The sequence below is a fragment of the Hesperophylax consimilis genome, chromosome 16, assembly GCF_061612785.1.
Source record: "Hesperophylax consimilis isolate HC1 chromosome 16, BYU_Hcon_1.0, whole genome shotgun sequence".
NCBI classification, from domain to species: Eukaryota; Metazoa; Arthropoda; class Insecta; order Trichoptera; family Limnephilidae; genus Hesperophylax; species Hesperophylax consimilis.
Window position 1 is genome coordinate 14,478,462 of NC_142851.1, and position 23,606 is coordinate 14,502,067.

General features: G+C 33.1%; 2 protein-coding genes across 2 annotated transcripts in view; one reads left to right on the top strand and one right to left on the bottom strand.

The window, feature by feature from the left end:
* The window catches only part of Bili (FERM domain-containing protein 8 Bili), a 106,783-nt gene that overhangs the window by 14,912 nt on the left and 68,265 nt on the right, over positions 1-23,606 (bottom strand). The window contains exons 3-4 of the mRNA XM_089640942.1: positions 3,391-3,519; positions 1,858-2,064 (exon numbers count right to left, since the gene is read on the bottom strand). Coding sequence (XP_089497068.1) covers positions 1,858-2,064; positions 3,391-3,519 — 336 coding nt within the window. The remainder of the gene's footprint in view (positions 1-1,857; positions 2,065-3,390; positions 3,520-23,606) is intronic.
* LOC149416757 (glucose-dependent insulinotropic receptor-like) overlaps positions 21,334-23,606 on the top strand; it is a 33,805-nt gene continuing 31,532 nt past the window's right edge. The window contains exon 1 of the mRNA XM_089640943.1: positions 21,334-21,514. The gene's annotated coding sequence lies outside the window, so the exon portion shown is untranslated. The remainder of the gene's footprint in view (positions 21,515-23,606) is intronic.

The window sequence follows — 23,606 nt, forward strand, 5'->3', positions numbered from 1 at the left end:
GACTCATTTGCCCACAAGTTGAATTGTTACTTGACCCAAATGGTAAATGTATTATACTCCGAGTTATTCTATATTTTTTTTATTTTTCTGTGCTCAATGTATAAAGCCTGGTTGCCGAATGTTAAGGAATTTTTTTCATTTCAAAGGCGCAAATGATAAAGTTTTGCGATGGAAATTTGGATTAAGGTAAATACGAAGTAATGCAAAATCATGTGTTTTTGGTTTGAAAATTTGATGATGATTTTATTGTATAATGTGACAAATTAAGTTCTTAATAAAATGATTGGAAAACATTTAAATATTTTTGCCAGAAATTTATAACATAAAATAAAACATGCTTTCAAAAACAGACGGCTGATGTTAGGCGGGAATTTCAATCTTATCGCCATCTGCATAAGGACTGCAAGGTTTTGTCCGATTTAGAATGTTCCACACTGCAGTGCATGGCCTTAATTGATGAAATTTTGATGGGGATTGGAAAATATGGAAGGCAATCCAAGTTCCAGAACAAATCAGTCATTATCGTTATTGGAAATTGCCAGTGGACTCTTAACTGTTAGTAAGATTTTCTATCCATTATATTGTCCATGTGGGCATATTGAGAATCATGGCATGTATGTTTGCGACACTTCACATTATCAAGGGTAAATAATATGAATAATTCAGGAAATAATATGAATAATTAATCTAGATATCATCTTATTATTTATCCCTGACATAAATATTGACCGGCTTTCGCTAAGTGTTTACTGTCATATAAATGAAGTGGGCTTAAGCTAATTATAAATTTCACAATAACTCCTAACCTCTGCACTGCTAGTGGGTCCAATTAGACACACAACCTACTTACTAACAACTGGCAAATGGCATGATTCAAAAAACCCTATTTTATTTTTTACAAATTCAGCAATGTCTCAAGGTAGTCCGTAATACCTAGGGGTTGCCATCTGTCTTGATAGACGGGATTATCACCATTATCGAACTCTCCATCCCTAAACTAAATTATCCCGACAAAAACAACAATGTCCCGATTTAAACCTGCACAGTGTTACACTGTTTACTAACGAACATTTTCCAAATCCGTGCTGACTATGAGCGAGTTGATAAACACGCTTGCCCAGGAGAGGTCGCGGAGGCTGTGGAGTGACGGGGGATCAACGCGTCAAACCTAGGAGGCGAAAACCCTAATCTTAGCATAATTACAATGCCACTGTCAATGTTGGAAGTCAGAAGATCAGGGTCGGCTCTGTGCAGGGGCAATTAGAGCACCAAGGAGACAAGACGTTGATAATGACTAACACCTAATATGGCACCCTTGAGATTTTTAGTAACGCCAGGCGCCTAATGGCACATGTGTAAACGTGCAATAGAAAACTTCAGGTGAAGTTAGGTTACATTGACACGCCAAGATGGAAAACAAACTTTTTAACAAAAGAGAGAAGTCACTAAGACACACCCCGTGCGTGTACGCATTTTATAATCATAAGGCTATGTTTATAAGTTTAGCAGGCATACGAAAAATACAAATACAAAAACCTCAATATTTAACCTCTTGTACGCCGGTATATCCTTAAGGATACTATTAAAAAATCATTTCTCTGGATATAACTAGCTATTCCGGGTAAATTATACACTATTTTTATAAATATATAAATACATTATCTGGTAAGACAGTGAGTACTATTTACAAAAACATCATTTTGCGAAAAACAAGTAAGTTGTTATGAAAATACAATCGGCAGCAGTCGGCGATCAAAAAGTTAAGCTGATACAAGAAGGATAGTAATTATTTTAGAGATATTGATTACCCCTGTTGGCGATGGGAAGGTGAAGTTGTGGGAGGTTATGTTAGGTTACCCAATAGCGGACTGGACATCCAGAGCGAGAAGACGCTGGGCACCAGGGCTTTGCTGGCCTGGTTGAAGCCCATCTCCTCGCAGTTGGTGATGCTCCTCAGCATATATTGGACGGTGCAGCTCACAGGGTCCTCCATGTCCATCTGCAGGGCCACGGGGCACATGAGGTACACGCAAACGGGCGTCAGCTCGGGGGCGTTATGGCCAGCTGAACAGACAAACAACACTATTATTGATTTTGTTTTACGTAAACAACTTGTAAGAAAATTGTAAAATTTATCCAAAGAAACGTCCCCATTTCATTTACAATTCTTTTTGCAAACTTTCTGCAGGTAGGTTAGGGGCTGTTCAAGTATTACGTAAGCAGATTTATTACAATTATTTACCCCCTCTTCCCCCTTGTCACCAAAAGTAAGCAAAGCTCTTACCCCCCCCCCCATCCCATGCTTACGTAAAAATTGGTACCTATATGCATTTTTCTGTTAATGTATTCTGTTTTTTAAGAGAGTACCTAAACATATTAAATATTTGTGGGAATCCCCGAATATGTATTCGGTTTTCAAACATAGACAATGTGTGGGTTGCCAATGTGTAAAAAAAAAATAACTACTGCTGAGCAGTGCTGACGTAATCACTATCTCGACCCCCCCACCCCCCCATGTCATCAAAAATAAGCAAAGCAAAGACCCCCCTGCCCCCCTATAGTTCTTACATAATATTTGAACGGCCCCTTACCATAAATAAAAAAATGGGAATATGAAAGTCCAAACAAACACAATGATTTCACATGAAAAAAAGAATCTTTCCTGAACCATTAAAACGGTCACCACCTTGAACCGGAAATGGAAAGTACAAACAAATTTATTGCCAGAATAAATGCAAAATCAAATTTCTAACTTATTATGCCCATCTACTTAATTGCAAACCATACTTTATTTCATGTGTACAAAGATTTTTTAATTTCAAATAAGGAATTTTACTTTTATTTATTTTTCGGAATAACTTTATTGAGTAAAACCTCAAATTGTAATATCCCAGATGTGACCGTTGTGATGTCCCAGATGTGACCGTTTCCTTTTCTGATTTTTCTGTTTCAGATTTTCGTTTAGAAATCACTAATATTGTCTTCAATATTTAAGGAATTTTACAATTTGTCAAAAGAAACGTCACAATCCATGACATGACAATTCTTTTTCCAAACCGGTTTTTAACAGGCAGGTAGGTAATATTGAAAAGCTCAGTTAAAGTAAGACACCTACTCAAAGTAACGCTTGCTTTTTAAAATTTTATTACTATTATTTTTTAAATTTAGAAATATACATCCGTCAAAAAACGTCAATCATGGTGACCAGATAAATCATCACAATGACAATTTAACACACCTTTAAAAAGTGATGAAACAAAAATTAGATTAAATAGATACATATGTTAGGTTTATATCACTTTTTATCATGGAACCGCCTATCATAATGGCTTGTCAGCAGTTTGGTAACCAAATGGACCTTAAAGCGATTATAGCGAGATGAATAGCTACCTGATAGTGGAGGGGATGCTGCAGAAGACGCGCTGCTCGAGGATGATGGACCGGGGTTCTCCAGCCTAGCTGTGGTGCTGCTTCCGCCAGAGCTGCTGGCCTGGTTGGAGCATGTGCTCGCGCTAGAACCTGAGGACAACAAAACTAATTCATTATAGTTCGCACAATTAGACTTGACACGAAAAACACATGCTTAGGATTAGTGTATAAGCTTTCGAAAGGGATGTCCTTGCGAAAAGTCACTGAGAAACAGACCTTTGTCGTGATTAAGCCAATTTTATTTTTTTTCAAACCACTTTGCTTTTTTTTTAAAAGTTCAAATAAGGAATTATACATTCTCTTTTTAAACTTTTTTCAGGCAGGCCGGTAGGTAGGTAGCATAATATTGAAAAATGTGAATAAGGTCCAAATAAAAATTAATATTTCACGTTTGAAAAAATAATTTTTACTGAGCCATTAAAACGGTTACCATCTTGAAACGGAAACGGAAAGTACAAACAAATTTAGAGACAGACGAAATTCCAAACGGTCGAAACGTTAAAAAAATTATCTTTTTCTTTTCTGAAGTTTGAAATATACTGTACATGCAGCGCATCTGTGTTAGTATTCTGGTTGCGATACCAATAAAAACTTTTCCTTAATTTAATCAAGTCAACAAATATTTGTTAGATGGAAGGTGTGACGATGGGTAAATATTATGTTATCGGTCAAAATAGCTCATTCTAAAAGCATTGTGCAAATAACCGACTGCAAAAAGTAATATCCATTTATTTATCATATTGAGGACAGCAATAAAACTGCATTTTTGCATAATTCTAATAGCCAGAATTTTGCATAATTTTAATTAGCTAAGTAAACACAGAGCATTAAGAATTATTGAACTCGTGAAAGAATTTTAATTATTTAAAAAGTATAATATGAAGAGGATTAATATCGAGAATTACATTATTCGAAGGCATCATTTGTTGAAGCAAATGAGAATGTTCCCAAATGAGATGGGCTGACGAATTATGTCAGAGTTATTTTATTTCAGTACATAAAACAGGCATGATGCACAAAAATTTACATACAAAGATGTTTTAGTACACAGTAATAATAAAAATAATCTCTAAATAGTATAAAAAAATAAAGTCGCTATCCGCGTCTGTCTGTTTGTACGCTTAGTTCTTCTAAACTACTCAACGGATTTTGATAGGATTTTCACTATAATTTAGAGAATTTTTTCCGGAAGGTTTATTTATATACAATACATGCATATTATATTTATAAAGAGTAGCAAAATGACAATGTTTTGTAATAAGTCGTAAAAAAATATTTTCGAGCGCTTACATTGTTAACGCTAGCTAAACCTTATGAGATACATCAAAATAATGTACTACGGAATTGTATATCGTAAAAAGGCCTACAAAAAAGTCCTTGAAGGTTTGTTTCCATCTCCTAAGAATAACCCCCAGTAACGCCGGGTACACGCCAGCCAGTTAGCAAATGGAAATAAGAATGGGGTGGAATACAAATATGTCCATTTATTATTGTCACCTGTACAGATTGGTAGGTAAAATATTGCCTATCTTTTTAATAAGGGGCTTCATAGCAATATTAGCTTGACATGATTAATGGTAAAACTATTTTTAAAGGGATGAAATTGGTCATTAAAAAAATCTTTTTCATTATTAGAGCAGTGAACAGGTTTGTGATATCTTAATGTTCGAGGTACAGGGGAGAAATATACTGTATTTTTGTGGTAGGTTTTAATATTGAAAATGTCTTTCATCCTCCTTGTTGATTTTTTTAATGGTGTGTTGATGTTAATTGCGGAATTTTCTTTTCAATATAGTTAAAAAAAAGGCTCACTTATTATGTCGAAGCCTCAATAAATGGCTAATGTTGCCACGGCAGTTTACTATTAACTCAAAAACAAAATAAAAAAATTTAACTCTATATCAGTTATCCGGTTTTATAAATATAAATGTCATAAAAGTAATATTCACTACTTATGTTTTGAAGTCAAATTTTCCATGTCCTTTTTTGGATCAGTTGTGTAAATGCGTCAATTCTTAATTTTTAACCTAATAATTAGAGAACGAAGGTATTTGAATTAACGCAGTTGCCCCAGGGGACCCGTTTACACCGATTTACCTTACTCTTAATATAAATAACTAGTGGACCCCGAAATGCTTCGCTATCGCTAATGCCTTTAAAACCACTCCCTAAACACTCCTGGCACTAATAAGAACAAAACTCTAAAATTTTCAGCGATATTGGACGACTACTTTTCGAGTGCAAACATACAAAAAAAAACTTCATTTCTAATGAACTTTAATATAAGAAACTTCTGTGGCTTGACTTCAGTTAACTTGTATATTTATATCTATCATTGTATATTATATAAAAGCTGTTTATTTCTTACAAAATAAATAAATAAATACACAAGCAGATGTTTTAAATATATTATAATGATAAATAATTTAAAAAAAAAACATAATAATGCCCTAAAAGAAATTACTCGTAAAAAAGCATATGTTAATGTTGAGTGTATCTGATAAGTGTGAGTATTCGCTTAAATTACAGTCATATTTTTTTACTAAGGAATCTGCAATTTCTATTAACTAACCCTGACTAAAAATCTTACCAAATCGTACCAAACGAACAAACAAAGATAATAAAAAAACACTGTAAAATATCCCACACAAAATCATCACATTACTTAGTTCCAGAACGTTAATTTTTCATTCACGGAATATTATAATTGTAGAATTTGTGAAGCTAAAAATATATATAAATAAAATATTTGCCTCTGGATTATTGCCTTTCAAAAGAAATTTACCGTTCGAATGCTAGAAAAAAACGAAATTTATCCAATTATTTATTTTATCTTTAATGCGAAACCGCACAAGAGTCCCAACTGCTCCGAACCGTCTGGAGCCAGTCAGACTACGGCATCTCCAACTGTGGTATGTTGTGAGGCTGAAGGTAGCGCGGGGGGGAAGGAGGTGGGGAAGATGAAGGTGGGGAAGTAACTGGCTACAAGTCCTTGACACTGTTGATATAAATGTAGAATAAAAACATCAGAATAATAATAAGTATCACAATAATGTCTTTAAGAAGTCTAGGCCACTTAGGCCTAGGCATTTCTAGGCCCAGATTGTCAATAAACAGGCAGACAACAAAACCAAATTAAAAAAATAAAACAAATAAAAAAGTTTAATTAGCATTAAATAAAACTATGAAGCAGTATGATGGGTAGAATGACTTGTACCTAAAATAACATTAACTGCATAAGGTTAAAAGCTAACTGTTGGTTTGTTGGTCTACCTATTTTGTTAAATAAAAAAGTGTTATACATATTGTTTTAAATAAAAAAATAAAAATAAAATAAATAAAAAAAATTTGTAGGAAAGGAATATGAATTCAAAAATTTATACAAAACAAAAGATTATATAAAACGAAAAATGTACAAAACAAAACGATTATCAATACATTTATAGCCATGGAGAGAGGGTGTAGATATAAATCAAATCATAATAGAAATATAAACAATAGAGACATAACATAGTTCTTTTATGCTATTTTTATTATTATTTCATGTATAACTACCACAACACGGACCTAGTATGGTAGTTAAAAAATGTCAAATATGTAACATGTAAACATTTAGTAAAAAAAAAAATAACATTATTCACAACAAAAAAAAACTATTATATCTATAGAAAGTAGAGAAAGGTCTCCTAGCAACACCGGGTACACGTCAGCTAGTTCATAATAACATCGAAACGTGTTCATGCACCTGGGTTTGCCTTAATAATATATCGTGACGAAATGCAAAAAATTTAGGATTTAACATGTTCGGACATCGTGACAAAACATTGCTATTTTGCTTAAAGTTTATCAGGATACCTATCAATCAATTCGTTAATGGCCCTACAATCCCGTTTTTAAAAGGAATACGAATAATTTGAAGAGATTGTTAATAAATTAGCAATATTTTTTATCATGAAGTTTTCTCCGTGTGCATATAAAGAGTACATCCATGCAAGGGGTTATTGTGCCCTCTTAAATTTCAAAACCACAAAAAATATATAAACAAATTGAAAGTATCTAATGTGGTTTCGGATGCAGAAGAAAACCACAATGCATTTTAATTAATCTTCATAAATAATTATTACAATCAAATATTTACCTACTTACTTTTATATTTATATGTTTGCTTAACATGTTTTGGATCGGAGTACAGATGTGATAGGACAAGGATAAATGTAGTGTTAAAAAATATACTTTTGCGAATCGATAGTACTGCATTATTACTGCGAAAGCCGCAAAGCTGTGGTAAAGGAAAATAATTTATTGTATTGAAGGCTTGTATGAGAGAGACGACATGAAGCGAGACAATCATAGGTATGATTATATATAATGAGCACGCACTTTTTTTATGTTTATAAATTTTTTAAATTACAATTTAGGTGATTTTCTCAACTACCATACTAGGCTCATGCCCGACTGGTAGTCGTACATGATTTATGTAAGAAGTAAGAAAATAAAAATATATTATAATGGAATTCCACCATGAATTGTCAGTTTCAAAAATAGAAATACTAAGAAAATAATATTTTGTAAAAACAAATAATAAAACATAAAGGAAAAGGACATGTTATGGAAAAAAAAACAAAATACATATATATTCAAAATAGAAATAAAAATTAAACTGAATGATAAAAAGATATTTAGATATTATGCTTACATAATGCACTTGCGTAATGTGGATTGACTAGATGATCATTTGTGGAAAAGTGTGTGGAAGGGTTTAGTTTTTCTGTGGGGCAGATTTAACCCACACATAAAGTCGGAAAAATCTGAATCTTAATTTTAAAATATTAAGAGTAAGATAAAAATACATCGAAAATTATATCAATTATTTTATATGAAAAACTAGCTGTACCCCGCCGCAGTCTGTGTACATAGAGAAACAATAGCACGTGTTGTTTTTACGTTCAAAAGATGGCGCTGTTTTTCAAAAAGTTTTCTAGTTTTCAAAAGCATGTTTGTCCAACAAATGGCGTAGTTTTTCAAAAAGTTTTCTAGATTTCAAAAGCATGTTTGTCCAACAAATGGCGCAGTTTTTCAAAAAGCCTGTTTTTACCTGTCACAGATATATAAAAATATATAAAAACAAACGCGTATTCGAATGTAACGTTGTATCAGAATTTCAAAGCAATCGGTGAAGAATTTTCGGAGATTTAAGATTTTGAACACTCTTCATTATCACCTGTCATCCGTGGTAATACATCGCGTTAATTACAGCGTATTATTATTCTTGGCCCACTGCTTTCTTTATGATATCAATATTTTTATTTTATTTATTTTAAATACATAAACGGCTATACTGCCTTTTATAAATAAACATACAATAGAGTACAAAACTAAGAAAAATAATATCATTACATAATAGTAGTTTTAAACTTAAAAATAACATACAATTATTTTGTCTATCACAACCAAAAATAACAAAAAAAGAACAGTGAGAAATATCATCATTTCATTTCAACATGTCCATATTGTGTATATAATGTTACATCATGGAAAAATAATTTGTTGCAGTGCATGTTTATATTGCGCTAATTTTAAGAAATAAATGTCGCCGATTTTAGTATTGAATATATTAATATACGAGTATAACGCAAAATTCCCACTGATTCTTATCCTATTATGTTTAAAAACTATATATTCAAAATCACATGTTTTTAAATACACCTATTTGAATTTCGATTTTGTTTTCGTGAATGCAAATCGACGGTCCCCAAGAACAATGTCGGATGTGCAAATTAGTAGTTTTGCAGTAGAGGTCCCCGGATACCCAATTTATACCGATTTATAACAAGTTTTTCGTTAAATCTTTAAGTTGAAGTAACCAATAAAAATATGTTATGCCGAAACGTTCATAATATGAAATTCCCTCGATAGAAAAAAATCGCAAAGTAACCAACGAAAATTATTAAAAACACGTTTTGTTCTGTTATTTAATATGTTATAGTCATGAAAAAATTCACAGTGTATCTTTAAATGCAACTAAAGCATTTGTAGAGAGATTTTCGCTCTATTTCAAACGAATCGTGTTTTATTAAATATATCATCATTTCCGCTTAGTTATTATCATTTTTTTAATATTAGCGCTCTCCCTCTAACATTCGTATTTACATATCTCCCTTTCAAAACATCTTTGAACGCTTACTAAGGAGCCTTAAAGTTTCGTTTCTGCATTAAAGTAAAGATTTTTTTAGTAAAGATGCGGAAACGAAACTTTAAACAGCTTTACTGCAAAACTACAAATTCGCACATCCGATATTGTTCTTCGGGACCGTCGATTAATCTTAGAAGTAGAAAAAGTGTTAATCCACTTCCCGATATCCGATCGAGCTGAAACTAGACAGATAGACTCGTTGTCGATGACAATTCATTTTATCAACTTTTGGTGGCGATCACGCATATAGACGCGAACATATACATGCGCAATTTTCTAAAATTAGATGACACCACAGCAGTTAATATATTAAATAAATATATGTCCTACCCAATCGGGATTTGGCGCAGTTGTTAGTGTGGTTGACTCCAGTCCCTGGGGAGGAAGGTTAAATCCTCAATCAAACCAAAAAAAATCCTTTGAAATTGACTACTAGTCAACCCAAGAGATGGCGCAACCAATATTCGAAAGTAAAAAAACTTTATAAATTTCACTCGTAACAGAAGATGAAAGGATATGCATATTCGATTTATAATGTTCGATTAAATACCTACAATTAACCACCACAAGAGAACTAGGAATTACTCTTGATTCAAAATTTAAGTATTATGTACACATCAATGATATCATAAGTAAATACTTGAAAGTGATGAGATTCATACACAGAATACCAAAACCATTAAAAAACCCTTAACGATTTTAACCTTGTACAACTCATTAGTCAGAAGTAAATTGGAACATGGGAGTGTTATATCTGGAACCCACACTACTTAAAATATTCTAAAACTATTGAATCTGTAACAAAAAAAATAAAACTATTATAATTTATGGTTGGACTAAATGTCTTAATCAAATCTTATGAGGAACGACTCCAATACTTTATTTTTATACTCTGGAAAAAGAAGACAGCTTGCTGATTTAAATAATATATTTACGTCATATTATCCATGATAAGCTTGGCACTGGAAGCACTCATTCTCTGAGCAATATTCACGTTAAAGTTCTCACTAGACGTAATTTATTTAAGGAGTCTTAATTAATCAATTTAATTTATTTCATCTTGAATTATTTCATGACAATATTACCTACTTCCCTTCAATCCACTGTATTGAATGTGTCGTTTGTGTACTATTATTGAATGCGACTATGTATACATCTATTTATTCAGACTCGCATATTGTACTATTATTGAATGTGACTATATAGACATCTACGTATTAAAACACTCTCGCATGTTGTACTATTATTGAATGTGTCCATGATTGCACATAATTACGTAAAGGTCTTTACACAAAAAAGAAAAGTACAATAATATAAATAATAAACACGGAAATTGGTAAAAACACCATGTGGATCCTTTATTTTGACCATTATTTGCTTGCCTAATCTATGAATACAAACGAAAGTAGAATACAATGTAAGGGGCTGATTACTGGTTAGGTACTGATTACCATTGGCAGTAAACAGTAATCAGACTGTTAATTTTTATGGGTAGGATACTTACCAAACGTATGACCTCAAATAGAGCCTTATCACTTATAAAAATAAGCGTTTCTAGGCTAATTGTGGAACGCAATTTTCTGATATATTGTTTCATCATTGTTTTGATATCGTAGAGAGTAAGCACGTAAATCGAGGGGAGGAATCGATTGGAACAACAATTGAATTATAGTACGTCGAATACAAGTATATAGGTGACACTTAAACCTCTTTTGTACCTTTTTTTTATTTCTAGGATATGTCTTGTTCAGAAGTGGCTTAAATAATAGAGCTATATTCCAGGATACTGCGAACCAGGATACCAAGATGTGTTCTCCGTATTGCGATTTCGTTAGTAAACGATCTCGCATTATGAATAACAAATCCAAGCATATTGTTAGCGCGGGAGACAACGTCAGATAATGTGGGATTTGAAAGAGAGATTTGCTTCGAAAATCACGCCAAGATCTCAAATCTCTTAACTTACTGATAAGAAATATTGTTAATTTATTAAAAATCTGATTAAATTATTCGTATTCCTGTTAGAAACGGGACTGTGGGCCTATAACGAATGATTTGAAGTAAAGCGCGAATATGTTATAAGAAAATCAGAACACATGTTCTTCAAAATAATAATATGTTCCCATCTCGTTCATCACATTCAGACAAGAGCAACTGCGTGAACTTGTGTTCGGATATATTCTGAATGAGTATCAGGAAATGGTCATGCAGTCACATTTTTAACAGTATCTTGATAAAAAGCCGTACTCATTTTTCTCCGTGTATATAGATACAAAAAGTAGCACAGAATTAATCTATTATTCGATTATTGTTGACGAAATACCAGGTTGATATCGTCTAATTAAAGCGCCGTTTGATTCAGGGCCTATAATAGAAAAACACCACTCAAAATAGCAATTATTCATTATTTATTATAACGATTGCAACAGCGCGAGCTTTTGATGATATGCGAGTATTTGCTTCGTAAATAATAGAATGAGATAAGTAAGTCCGTGTAGACGAATCTGTGAACACTCAACCGCTGCGGTTAGGTATAGATAAATTTGTTTTATTATTTATATGAATTTCTGCGTTGATTAGGTTAATAATTATATATAACTTAGTATGAATATTATATAGCCTATTATCTGAGTGTTTGTAAAAAACATCAATTCCGCCATCAATTCACCATTCAGAATTGAAAAGTTGCTTGAAATGGCTTTAGCCGAGATTGGTAACCAGACGTGAATAGCCAGGTGCTTGCCCAGTTGGGATTCTTGTGCGGTATTCACATTAAAAAAAATATTTTATAAATTACGTAAATTCAAGATGTGTTAAAATTTTGCTGAAGTCGATAAGATAACTTATTCAATCACTGATTTTTTACGCCAATTGAGGGATACTGACCACTTCAAGGGGCGATAAAATAAATCGTCATTTGCAGCACAGCAATTTATAGCTTAAAGCTCGCACATTCTGAGCTAAAACCTCGAAGCTTTTGCGCTTTGAGAGGGGTGCTTTCAGAGCTTTTGTAGCTATAAGATCGGAGCTTTTAGAGCTATAAACTCGGAGCTCTTTGAAAATATATTAAAACAATACATTAAGAAAAAGTAGGAACTATTTTATAAGATCGGAAATAATATGGATTCACATGCAAGAGTGGGATTAACTAAGTACTTGATGAAAAGTTTTACTTGGGTTCTTTTTCATTGACGTTATTATTATATTTAAGTATTTTTTACAAATAATTATTATTCCATGTTCACCGTGTACAAAGTAAACAATCATAAGAGCCTATCAGAGACGCTCTTGTTTTTGTGAGGGGATTTAAGCTCAAATAATAAAAATATGCATATAATATAAAAATGCAAAAATCAGTCATTTTAAATACATGTAGGATTACGAAAGATTTTTTTAAATATTTATATTGAGGGATCAGTAGGATTTATAGGTCCAATTAGAAGTTCTACCGAGCCGAACCCTCTGATATGAAAATATCTGGAGTCGGTGAATTATTTTCCCATTTGATGTCTGGTGATTCGACGTGTTGTTTTTGTATTATTTTGTATTTATTATGCTTATACAATGCAATTGCATAATGTGGATTGACTAGATGATCATTTGTGGAAAAGTGTGTGGAAGGGTTTAATTTTTCCTGTGGGGAAGATTTAACCGGGACATAAAGTCGGAAGAAAAAGAAAAAATATGTATTTTGTATATTTTAAAATTGTGCGGACGCTAAGACAAAAAGTATGGTAAATAGTACACAGAGAAAACTTCCTGATAAAAAGTATTGCTAATTTATTAAGAATCTCTTCAAATTAGTCGTATTTCTGTTAAAAACGGGATTGTAGGCTATTAACGAATGAATTGATAGGTATTCTGATAAACTTTAAGTAAAATACTATATTTTTTCACGATGTCCGAACACGATTTTGATTTTCGTCATGATATATCATTAAGACAAAACACGGATGAACACTTTATCAGGAAGCGGCTTGCTGTCCCGTTTTAAAGGACAACCAATAATTTGAAGAGATTTTTAATAAATCAACTTTACTCATTTTCTCCGTGCATTGAGTATTCCGTCTTCTAATAAGGGAAAAAGGATGAAAACGGCCGTAACGAAATTATTCAACAAAAAATTACTATCTACTGCGTAGTAAATTGAATAAGTAATGAGTAATAAATAAAAATCGGATACTTTGAGTGGACCTGACACATCATAAATTAAATGTAGGTACAAGCATTGCGCGGGACTTAATTTGCTTTTAGCTGATAAACAACAATAATAATAATAACAATAATTAAATTCCACGCAAACGGAAGTGTCCGGGATAAAGGGAATAAGTGATTCCCCATGGGATTCGTTATCGCGACCATCCAGTTCCGGCGTTTCTGTTTTCCAGAAATCCATACCCACAAAAGTAACGAAGAAAAATGCGATTCTAATTGCGCTTCTAAACATGTTCATTGTTCAAGCTAAACTAGAACACTTAGTACGTATTTCAAATGCCCTATATACATCTTATTATTTTATTTTCCGTAAAAAGAAATATTGTTTTAGAAACAAGATAAAATTAACTTTCCGGTGTACGCATTTAAAATAAATATTACTCTCTAAATAATAACATTTTTTTAAATCAAACGTGAATGTTGTCAAAAACACTAATCACATTTTTACGCCAATCGTAAAAAAATTGAGACAACTCAATAATCGAAAACACATTCGTTTTGTATGTGGAATTTGTAAGAAAACTTTAACTTCACTTTTATCTAGTTCATATAATAAAATATAAGAAATAATTCTTCAAGTTAACTAACTATCCCGCAGCCAAGTGAGGGAGTAGGTAGTACCCAAAATTACTTTCCCCCTTATATTTGCTTAAATACTTAACTTATCATTTTACGTATTTCTGCGCCAATACATAAGTTACCATTAATAATTGACTGAATTATTGGGATTTTTATAGTTTAAAAGTCCACAAGACAGAAAAATGCATGGGGTCGTCGGAAAACTCACTTGGCCTGTCAAGAGTTAAGCCGATTGTACGCTAGCGACGCCAAATGAATTTTTCATTTTGGCTATTTTTAGTATTTTATTAATGGCATCCAGTATAAATATTTGAGGCAAACTGGAAAGATTATAATTTCTCTTTCTAGCGTCAAAAAATTACGTATTTTCACATGATAGAAAAAATACAAAAATACTTTTATAAATAGACGCCCGGTCACACGTGACCCTTAAATGCTGGAGGGGTTAAGATTTTTTGTAATTATTTTTTCGACGTAAGTAGGTACTTTGAAATATAAAGCAAACATTTATATTTTTATTAAAATCAATAATTTTATTGTAGAATTAAAATGTATTGGTATTTCGCTTAGTGAAAACTTTTTTTTTCAATTGCGTAGATATCTCTTTTGTCGAAATTCGCAATTTTCGACTTCTTTTCACAAATCAAATGAGTTTTCTCATTGTTCATCGTGTTCAACAATTAATTGTGTTTGTAATTATAAATTTTAATATTCATAATTACAAACACAAAATATTCCAGACACAAGCGCAAGCTTCTATAGAAGAGGAACATTAAAAAATCAAAAGCAGTGAAAACTAATTGTACTAATTGATGAATTATCTTTGTTAACATTATTGATTATTTATTCTCTGTAAATTGATTAATTATTTAATAAAAATATATTTAAAAAAAAAATAAAAATAAAAAATTGAATTTGTATTTAAAGATTATCCTAAAATATTGACTAGTCACTTAAAACTGTCACACAAAAAATGTTTGTAGATATGTTTCTTTATGAACTCGCTTCTCATTTAATAATAACAATCTTGGAGGAAATTCTCAAGACATTATTAATAGTAAAAGAAAAAAACTATTCAAAACGGTATGACGTCTTGCTGGGACGTTTCCGTCAATTTCTTCTTTACTTTGCTACTAATCTCCATTAGATCTCCCCTCCAGCCGAGCTTTTACAGATTTGAGGGAACACAACAAAAATAAAACCTTTACTTATACTGCCAGACCAACAAACCTAACATATAATAAGAATAATATGATGCAATGTTCCCTGCGTATTTATAACCTTATCAGTTTGTAATCGGTATTTATAGGCATCACAAGTATCGCCCCTAAAGGAATTCCATTATATTAGTGTACGAGTATTATATTAAATAGGTACATAGATTCATGAAAAGAGACCGATACAAGCTCCATGCAAAAATAGAGCGATGTCGAACGGAGATAAATGCAGAAGGATATTTATTAATAAATATTAAATATTTGTTACAACTTGATGAAGTTGGGAAAAACCATACATATTTATTTTTCGGAATAACTTTACTGAGTAAAACCTCAAATTGTAATATTTAATTATTGAAGACAATATTAGCGATTTCTAAACGAAAATCTGAAACGGAAAAATCAGAAAAGGATACGGTCACATCTAGGACTCGAACCCAGGACCCTTGTCTTGTGCGGTGAAAAAATGAAGACAATGTTGGTAGTTCTTATTCGAAGTATGATAAGAGTTAGTTAAAAGTGACCGAGGGGGATAGGGTCTCATTAGCTCAGTGGTAGAGCGGTGTCCCGGAAAGACAAGGGTCCTGGGTTCGAGTCCTAGATGTGACCGTATAATAATAATAATAATAATAATAATTGGATAATTTGTAGAGCGCCGTTTTTGTGAAAAATCACCTCAAGGGCGCTATCCTTTTCTGATTTTTCTGTTTCAGATTTTCGTTTCGAAATCGCTAATATTGTCTTCAATAATTAAAAAACATACATAATATATACAGAACAAGGAGCTGGTATTAAAATATTGGTACAAAAATAATGAACATGGGTAATTTATGTAACCTTTTTCAATATGTGCATTTAACAGTGGACCGATTGGAAAAATGAGTCGGGTCCCACCCAGGGTCGTGGGTTCTATTCCCCGTCTTCCATCAATGTACAAGCAACATTTTCCACTAATATAATAGATTTTTTATAAATATTATTAGGTTACGTAACCAGGGAATGCTTGCTTTTCTTTTAAAAAAGTCAACTACGAGGGTCATCTAGAAAGTAAGGTTACAACATTTATGTAGGATCGAAAAATGCTTATATTTAATTGGAATTCACAGGATCCTCTGCAAATATATTAAACTATTTTTCAACGTGATCGCTGTCAAGATCGATACATTTTTGTAGTCAGCTCTTTCAGCCACAGGGGATATTTCAGGGGGGGGTATTGGAATAAGCCTATACATAAATGATAGTCCGTTTAGGCCTAAAATACACCAAAAAAACCCTAACGATCCCAAAAACAGATGCCATGACTTTTTAGACTGAATGGGTCGTCTTGAACTTTGTTGGCTGGGGAAGATGAATGACGCCACTGAAGTGATTGTCTTTTGAATTCTGGGGTTTAGTGACTCACGTCTTATCCCTCGTCACGATAGAGTCCAGAAAAGCTTCTCCGTCAAATCGATCCAAAAATTCGCGCGACGTGGTCACGCACGGGAAGTGGCGGGAGCGCGCGACAACATCTCCATCGGAATAATTTACTGTGGCTGAACAAAATGGGCGACAAACGAACTGACCGTTAGGATCCCCCCTACACCCCAATTGCGCCAACTTCGAAACAAAAAAAATCCCCGGCCTCAGGAGCCCTTGTAACCTTACTTTCTGGATGCCTCTTATATGAACATAGCAGAAAATCTAATAAAATTAACAGAAAAGGCTCTCAAAATGTGATCATATCATGATAATTGCACAGAGTTTTCTGCCAGGTATTAAGAACATGGCTACTATTTTCAGACCGCAAAATCATTTCCATTATTAACCCTTGAAATACAACGCTCCTGTGTACTAATTCTACCCTAGTGTGACAGGGTTAAATGCCGAGCTGCTCGCCGTGCGCCGGCTAACACTATTTTCGTATATATATACGAAAATATCACAAATATAAGATCACTGTGCATCAGAGCAAATATGATTTCTCGACGATTTAACAAGTGTAGCCCAAAAGCAAAAAGGCAACTTTTTAACACATACTGCACGAGCCTATATACATCGGAGCTGTGGACCAACTTCAACAAAGCATCTCTAAAAAGAATGGAAGTACAGTACAACAATTCCTACCGAATACTTTTTGGGCTGTCCTGGTACTGCAGTGCCACTGAGAGGTTTATAGAAGGGCGTGCTCCCGGATTCCGAGCACTAATGAAAAAACGGATCACCAGCTATCGAACACGACTAGCCACGAGCGAAAACGGTCTTGTGATGGCAGCACTGCACTTCTGGCAGGGACCTATTTACAAGCGATGGAGCTAAATCCTGATGTCATAGATAAAAAAAATAATAATATATTCATATATATATTTTTTTAAATATTTTCTTTTTAAAAAACTTTAATCTCTTTTTGTATTATTATTATTGTATTTTGTTTTAGTTTATTGTGTATGTATTATCTTACAATATTTTTTTATATTTACTTTATATATATTCTACGTATAATATGGAGCTCGTGGGATTGCACCCTCCCGAGATATGGAATAAAAAAAAAAATATATATATATATATATATACACGGTGTCCGGAAACTCGTAGTACAAGCGGGAAACTGGAGAATCTACACCACATGGGGAACCCAAAAAAACATAAAGTTTTTTGATATGAGCATTTTCAAAAAAAAAAAAAAAACCAAAAAAAAATATTTTTCGGCTATTTTAGGGTTAAAGTTTTTTCTGGTGTTTAGGGTTGAATAACAGATGTTTTAACCCTGCAGAGCAGAAATATTTTATGATTACACCGGGTTAAATGAAGGGTGATTTCAAAATAATGCTTCAAATCCGAGTTTCTTCATTTGTTTTACTTTCAAATAGTTTTAATTAGTTGGGTACTTTGATCTTCAGTAATAATTTATAAGAATTTGATTAAAAAAAAACTAAAAAAAAAAAAAAAAAATCAACTTCAAACTCGATTTACTCGATAACGAAAGCTCAAATAAAAAAATATATACTACAAAATCGACTCCAAATGTGATGTAGATTCACCAGTTTCCCGCTTGTACTACGAGTTTCCGGACACCCTGTATATACGAGGGTTTTCTGCAAATAACTTCAGTACTAGACTTTCAAAAATCGGCATTATGACATTTGTCACGGAAATTGCGAAACGCTTTTTTAAAAAAATATATATCTTTGCAAGTGACGAAACGACAAGCTAGAATACTATAAAGGTACATTATTTTATTGCCAAGTGAATGAAATAATTTTAATATACTAGGGGCATATTTAATGCACAAAATACAATAAAATCGGGACAAATCCAGTGAAATACCACACTAAAAGTTAAGCACACGGCTTCCTTGTGGTGAATTTGCACAAAAACGGCGCTACACAAATCATCCAAATATACAAATTTATTTAACCCTAAGAAAATATTACTATAATTCAATGACAATACAATCATTAATACAATGTTACAATATATATAGAAGCGCCGTAGAAATCTCAAAGTGGCAAGTAAAAAGTACGACAGTTGGAGTACTTTCGATTTTCGGTTTTAGTAGTAAACATCCATGCGTCGCGTAAGGTCGTGTGCTACCTCTAAGTAAATTGCCTTCAAAAAGTGTCAAAATGTCTTCGGGTGTGATAAGAAAATGTTAATTACCTACTAGTAAAAGCCAAGGAATAAAATTTTATTTGTAAATACACGCAAATTATTTACTGTTTGGATTTTCTGTCCGAATATTTTAGGGGTTCCATGATAACCCAACACAGTGACAATTCAACACACTTTTAAAAACTGATATAAAGTCATTAGAAACGATGAAAAAAAAATTTTTTTTAACCTAACCTAACCTACATAACCCAGTTAATAAAGTTTTTGTTTCATCACTTTCCATGACTTTATATAACTTTTTAAAGATGTGATGAATTATTATTATGATGATTTATCCGGTTACCATTTTAGGCGTCATAGAGAAAATACAAGAACGACTAGAGTACAGTTCTGGGCGTGCAACAGTCAAATTACGAAGTAATAATTATCGTCAACTAAGCTTCTCTGTTTAAAATAGTATAATCACTTGGTTTATTTATATGCTTGCGGTAAAACAACAAACAAATTAGCAGTAACAACGAGTATTAACAAGAATCGCCGTCATTTGCAAACTGTTTTTGTTCTATTATGGCACGGCACTGACTTAATCACTTGACACCTCAAAATACGTCAGGCGCTCAGGCCCCCCACTCTAATGGTAGCCATACACGTTAGGGTTTGCATGATGGTTATGCATGTACATGCAACTGCATGTACATGCATAACCATCATGCAAACTCTAGTGTGTATGTAAAAAAACTGTACAGTTATCGATGCATGTACATGCAACCTAAGAAATACCAAAATAGATATTTTTTGCCGCTCGGTTATGTTTGCGCGCATGCATAACCGAGCGTGTGTGGCGGCCGCTCATGCTTGCATGCACAGTTCTCAGTCATTCTCAGTTCTCAGTGTCCAATATTCTGTGGTAGTGGATGTAAATCTCAGTTCATTCATCAAATTTATATGAGAGAACTGTTTTCTTTTCAAAAGCCAGTGTTTACACCACTCAGTGCGATCTCTTTTTCTTGTCCTTTTCTTTGTTACAAGTATTAAGCCAAGTACAGCTATCACATCGTCGTCGTCCATTGTTGGCGATGCAGTGCACAGCAGATTAGGAAAATGTCCTACAAAACACCGTCACTTAGCTACAACTACCTTTAACTGAGAGTTTATAGGAAATTGTTCATGCAAACCCTAACGTGTATGTTTTTTTTTTTTTTTTTTTTTAAAAAAGAAAGACAAACATTCCCAGGTTACGAATAACCCAACAATGTTTGAAAATCTCCTACTACCACCACAGAAAGCCGAAAATGTTGCTTGTGTTGTGATGGAGGACTTAGCCAGCCGAGGAATCGAACACGCGACGCTCGGGTGAGACCCAAGCGCTATGCCCACTCAACCACTGACCGGTCCTGTGTTTTATTAAACTCGGTTATGCATGATGGTTATGCATGTACATGCATAACCATCATGCAAACCCTAACGTAGTCGACGCAACTTTGAATACGAAAACACCACCCGGTCCTAACGTTTATTCCGATAATAGAAATATATTTTTGATTGTTTATCTTTGTTATATCGAGCAACGTTTGAATTAAGAATTTACAGGAAACATAAGAGTGTTTCTTACTATGCCATATTTTATCTTAATTTTGTGAGACAATAGCAAGTCTAGGTATAATATAATGTCATTGCTAAATATCATCAAGGACGGGTTATTTCTTGTTTCACAGAATTTGAACAATTCATTAATTTATTTTTTTAGTTCTGTGAAAGATCTATTCAAATTCGGTTATTATATCACTATGGGCCAGTTGCTTTACAGAACTGTAATAGTAACATAACTCGATAGAACTTTCACAGAACTTGAGGTAACTTTGAAATTTGATGAAATGTTTAAATGCTGTGAAGCAAGCCGTCCTAAGATGTTCTTAAAACAAATTCCGATCGATAACATTCCGGATTATTCTTAAAAACCGGGCGTGGTAATCTGTTTAGCATGCGCACCACAGTTGAAGGCTCTTGCGGTTTATCGTGTCCTGGGGTAATATTATAGCGGTTGGGTTTGATATGCATGTATATATATTTTATCATCGCATCTCTCAAATTATTATTACCCTCCGAGCAGTCAGTCAAAACGGATTCGTCACGTGGTATTTTACTCGAAAATCACCTCAACAAATTGAGAATCATTCGAGCGTGAAAGTGCATCAAAATTCAGTTTATAAATAGTGAAAAATGAACGAAATATCTTTTTATGAAAGGCTGTGTTAATCGATTGTTTTTGGTAAACTCGTTACCTTTAAAGGTAAGTTTAAAAATAATTAATATTATGTGGTTAAAAAAGGTCATAAAAAGACATTAATTTATGTGGTTCGTTAAGCCCCCGCATTCCCAATTTCTACCGATTTATAACAAGTTTCTCTTTACATTTTTAAGTTTATAAGTTCAAAAAAAGAGTTATTTTTGAAGATAATATGTATACATTTGTTAAGCCGAAACGTTAATTATATGTAAATTTCCGCGATAGAAAAAAAATGCAAAGTAAGTTCCGAAATTTATTAAAAACACGTTTTGTTCTGTTATTTAATATGTTATAGGCATGAAAAAATTCACAGTGTATTTTTAAATGCAACTAAATCATTTTTCGAGATATTTTGCTCTTTTTCAAACGAATCGTGTTTTATTAAATACTTTAAACATTTTCACTTAATTATTATCGATTTTTTAATATTAGCGCGCTCCCTCTAACATTCGTATTTGCATATCTCCCGTTCAAACTATATTTGAACGCTCACTACGGGGCCTTAACATTTTTTTCAATTTTAATTATTATTATCACGGTGTATGCATGATGTGAAGTATTCCTCATGCATTCCTGCGTAATGCGTTATTCAAATTCAGCGCACTATAATTTTCAAAATTGAAACTGATAGGTATTTAATCAGATCAGATAAGCTATACAGCAAATATCAAAATAATATTTTTATTTAATCTTGTCTTGAAATTTGGTTTGTTAAATGTATTTTTTTTAATTTTTCAAGTTAACTAACAAAATCATTTAAAGGGAATGGTGGTCTAACACCAGGGCGATACTGAGAGTATCTTCCACTCTGGGACCTGCCGCATGTATAGTGTGTATTATTTTAAATGAATAAATCATAATAACACAAATTCAATTAAAAAAAAGTGGGTGTGTCAAGCCTACGCAAGACAGAAGTGAAACTTCTAGTATTCCTCTCTCTCTATTTTCATTTCATCATCTCTATTTTCTCTCTTAGGTTAGTTTGAAAATTAGAGGTTAAATAATTCAACGACGAAGCATGGATTTGATAGGATATTTCCTCTTGTGCCACTGATGTGTTCATCACCTCTATCTCGTCACTACTCATTTTTAACACTGAAATTCTGTACCAAACCGTATGAACCACAATCAATTACGTATTTCACTCGTATTACACTCACGACGCAGTATACTAACCAAGCAGCTGATGCTTGGCGTGGCGCAGTTCGCTGGTGTCTGAGAGAGAGGAAAGAAGAGAAGAGAGAGAACGTTCGTGAGCGGCTCCCCCACCTCAACAAGCGCATATGGTGAGAGAGGGACAGTGAACGGTGAGCGGTGGTGGGGGTACCCGCATTTTCGTGTCGATCCTGACTCGGTTTTACTCCGTCCCCGAAAATCCATTACGCGCCTAAAGAAGTTTCACTTCAAAAATGCTTGCGCACATTGGGATTTGAGCCCGCGACCTTCCGAATATTAGTCGAGAGCCGTAACCCTCGATCACATAGGCCGTCAATGTCAACATGAATGTTCAATAATGTTTTAGATAAGTTTCAATAAGCTAAAAATGATTTATATTTTAATTTGTGCATGATGACAGTCAATTCTAATCGGTACCATATTATTTTTAAAGAAATACAGTGGTGCCTCACACAACGAACTTAATTCGTTCCAGGAGCAAGTTCGTTATGCGAAAAGTTCGTTATGTGAAACGCGTTTTCCCATAACAATACATGTTAAAAAAAATAATTCGTTCTGTAGCATAAAATATGGTAAGATGACATAAAAAAAAGATAATTTTTTTGTTATTATTTTTATTTAGATACATCTAAAAACATAATGAAAAAAACACACATTTTTTAATTTTAAGAAATAATCGAATCTTGCACATCTTCATCCATTTTCCGCCGATGGTGCAGTGAAAAACCTGTCCAAAGTCGTTTGTTTCTCTCTTTTCTTCAACATCTGCCGGAAATAACGGACAAGAGTATTTTTTTAGAACCCATCATATAAAAAAATGTTGAGTTTATCTTAAAAGGACGACTGCCGTGATACGTGTGCGATTTAATTCGTAATGAAGAACGATTGCTGCGATACATGCGTAAGTTAAGCGTACTAC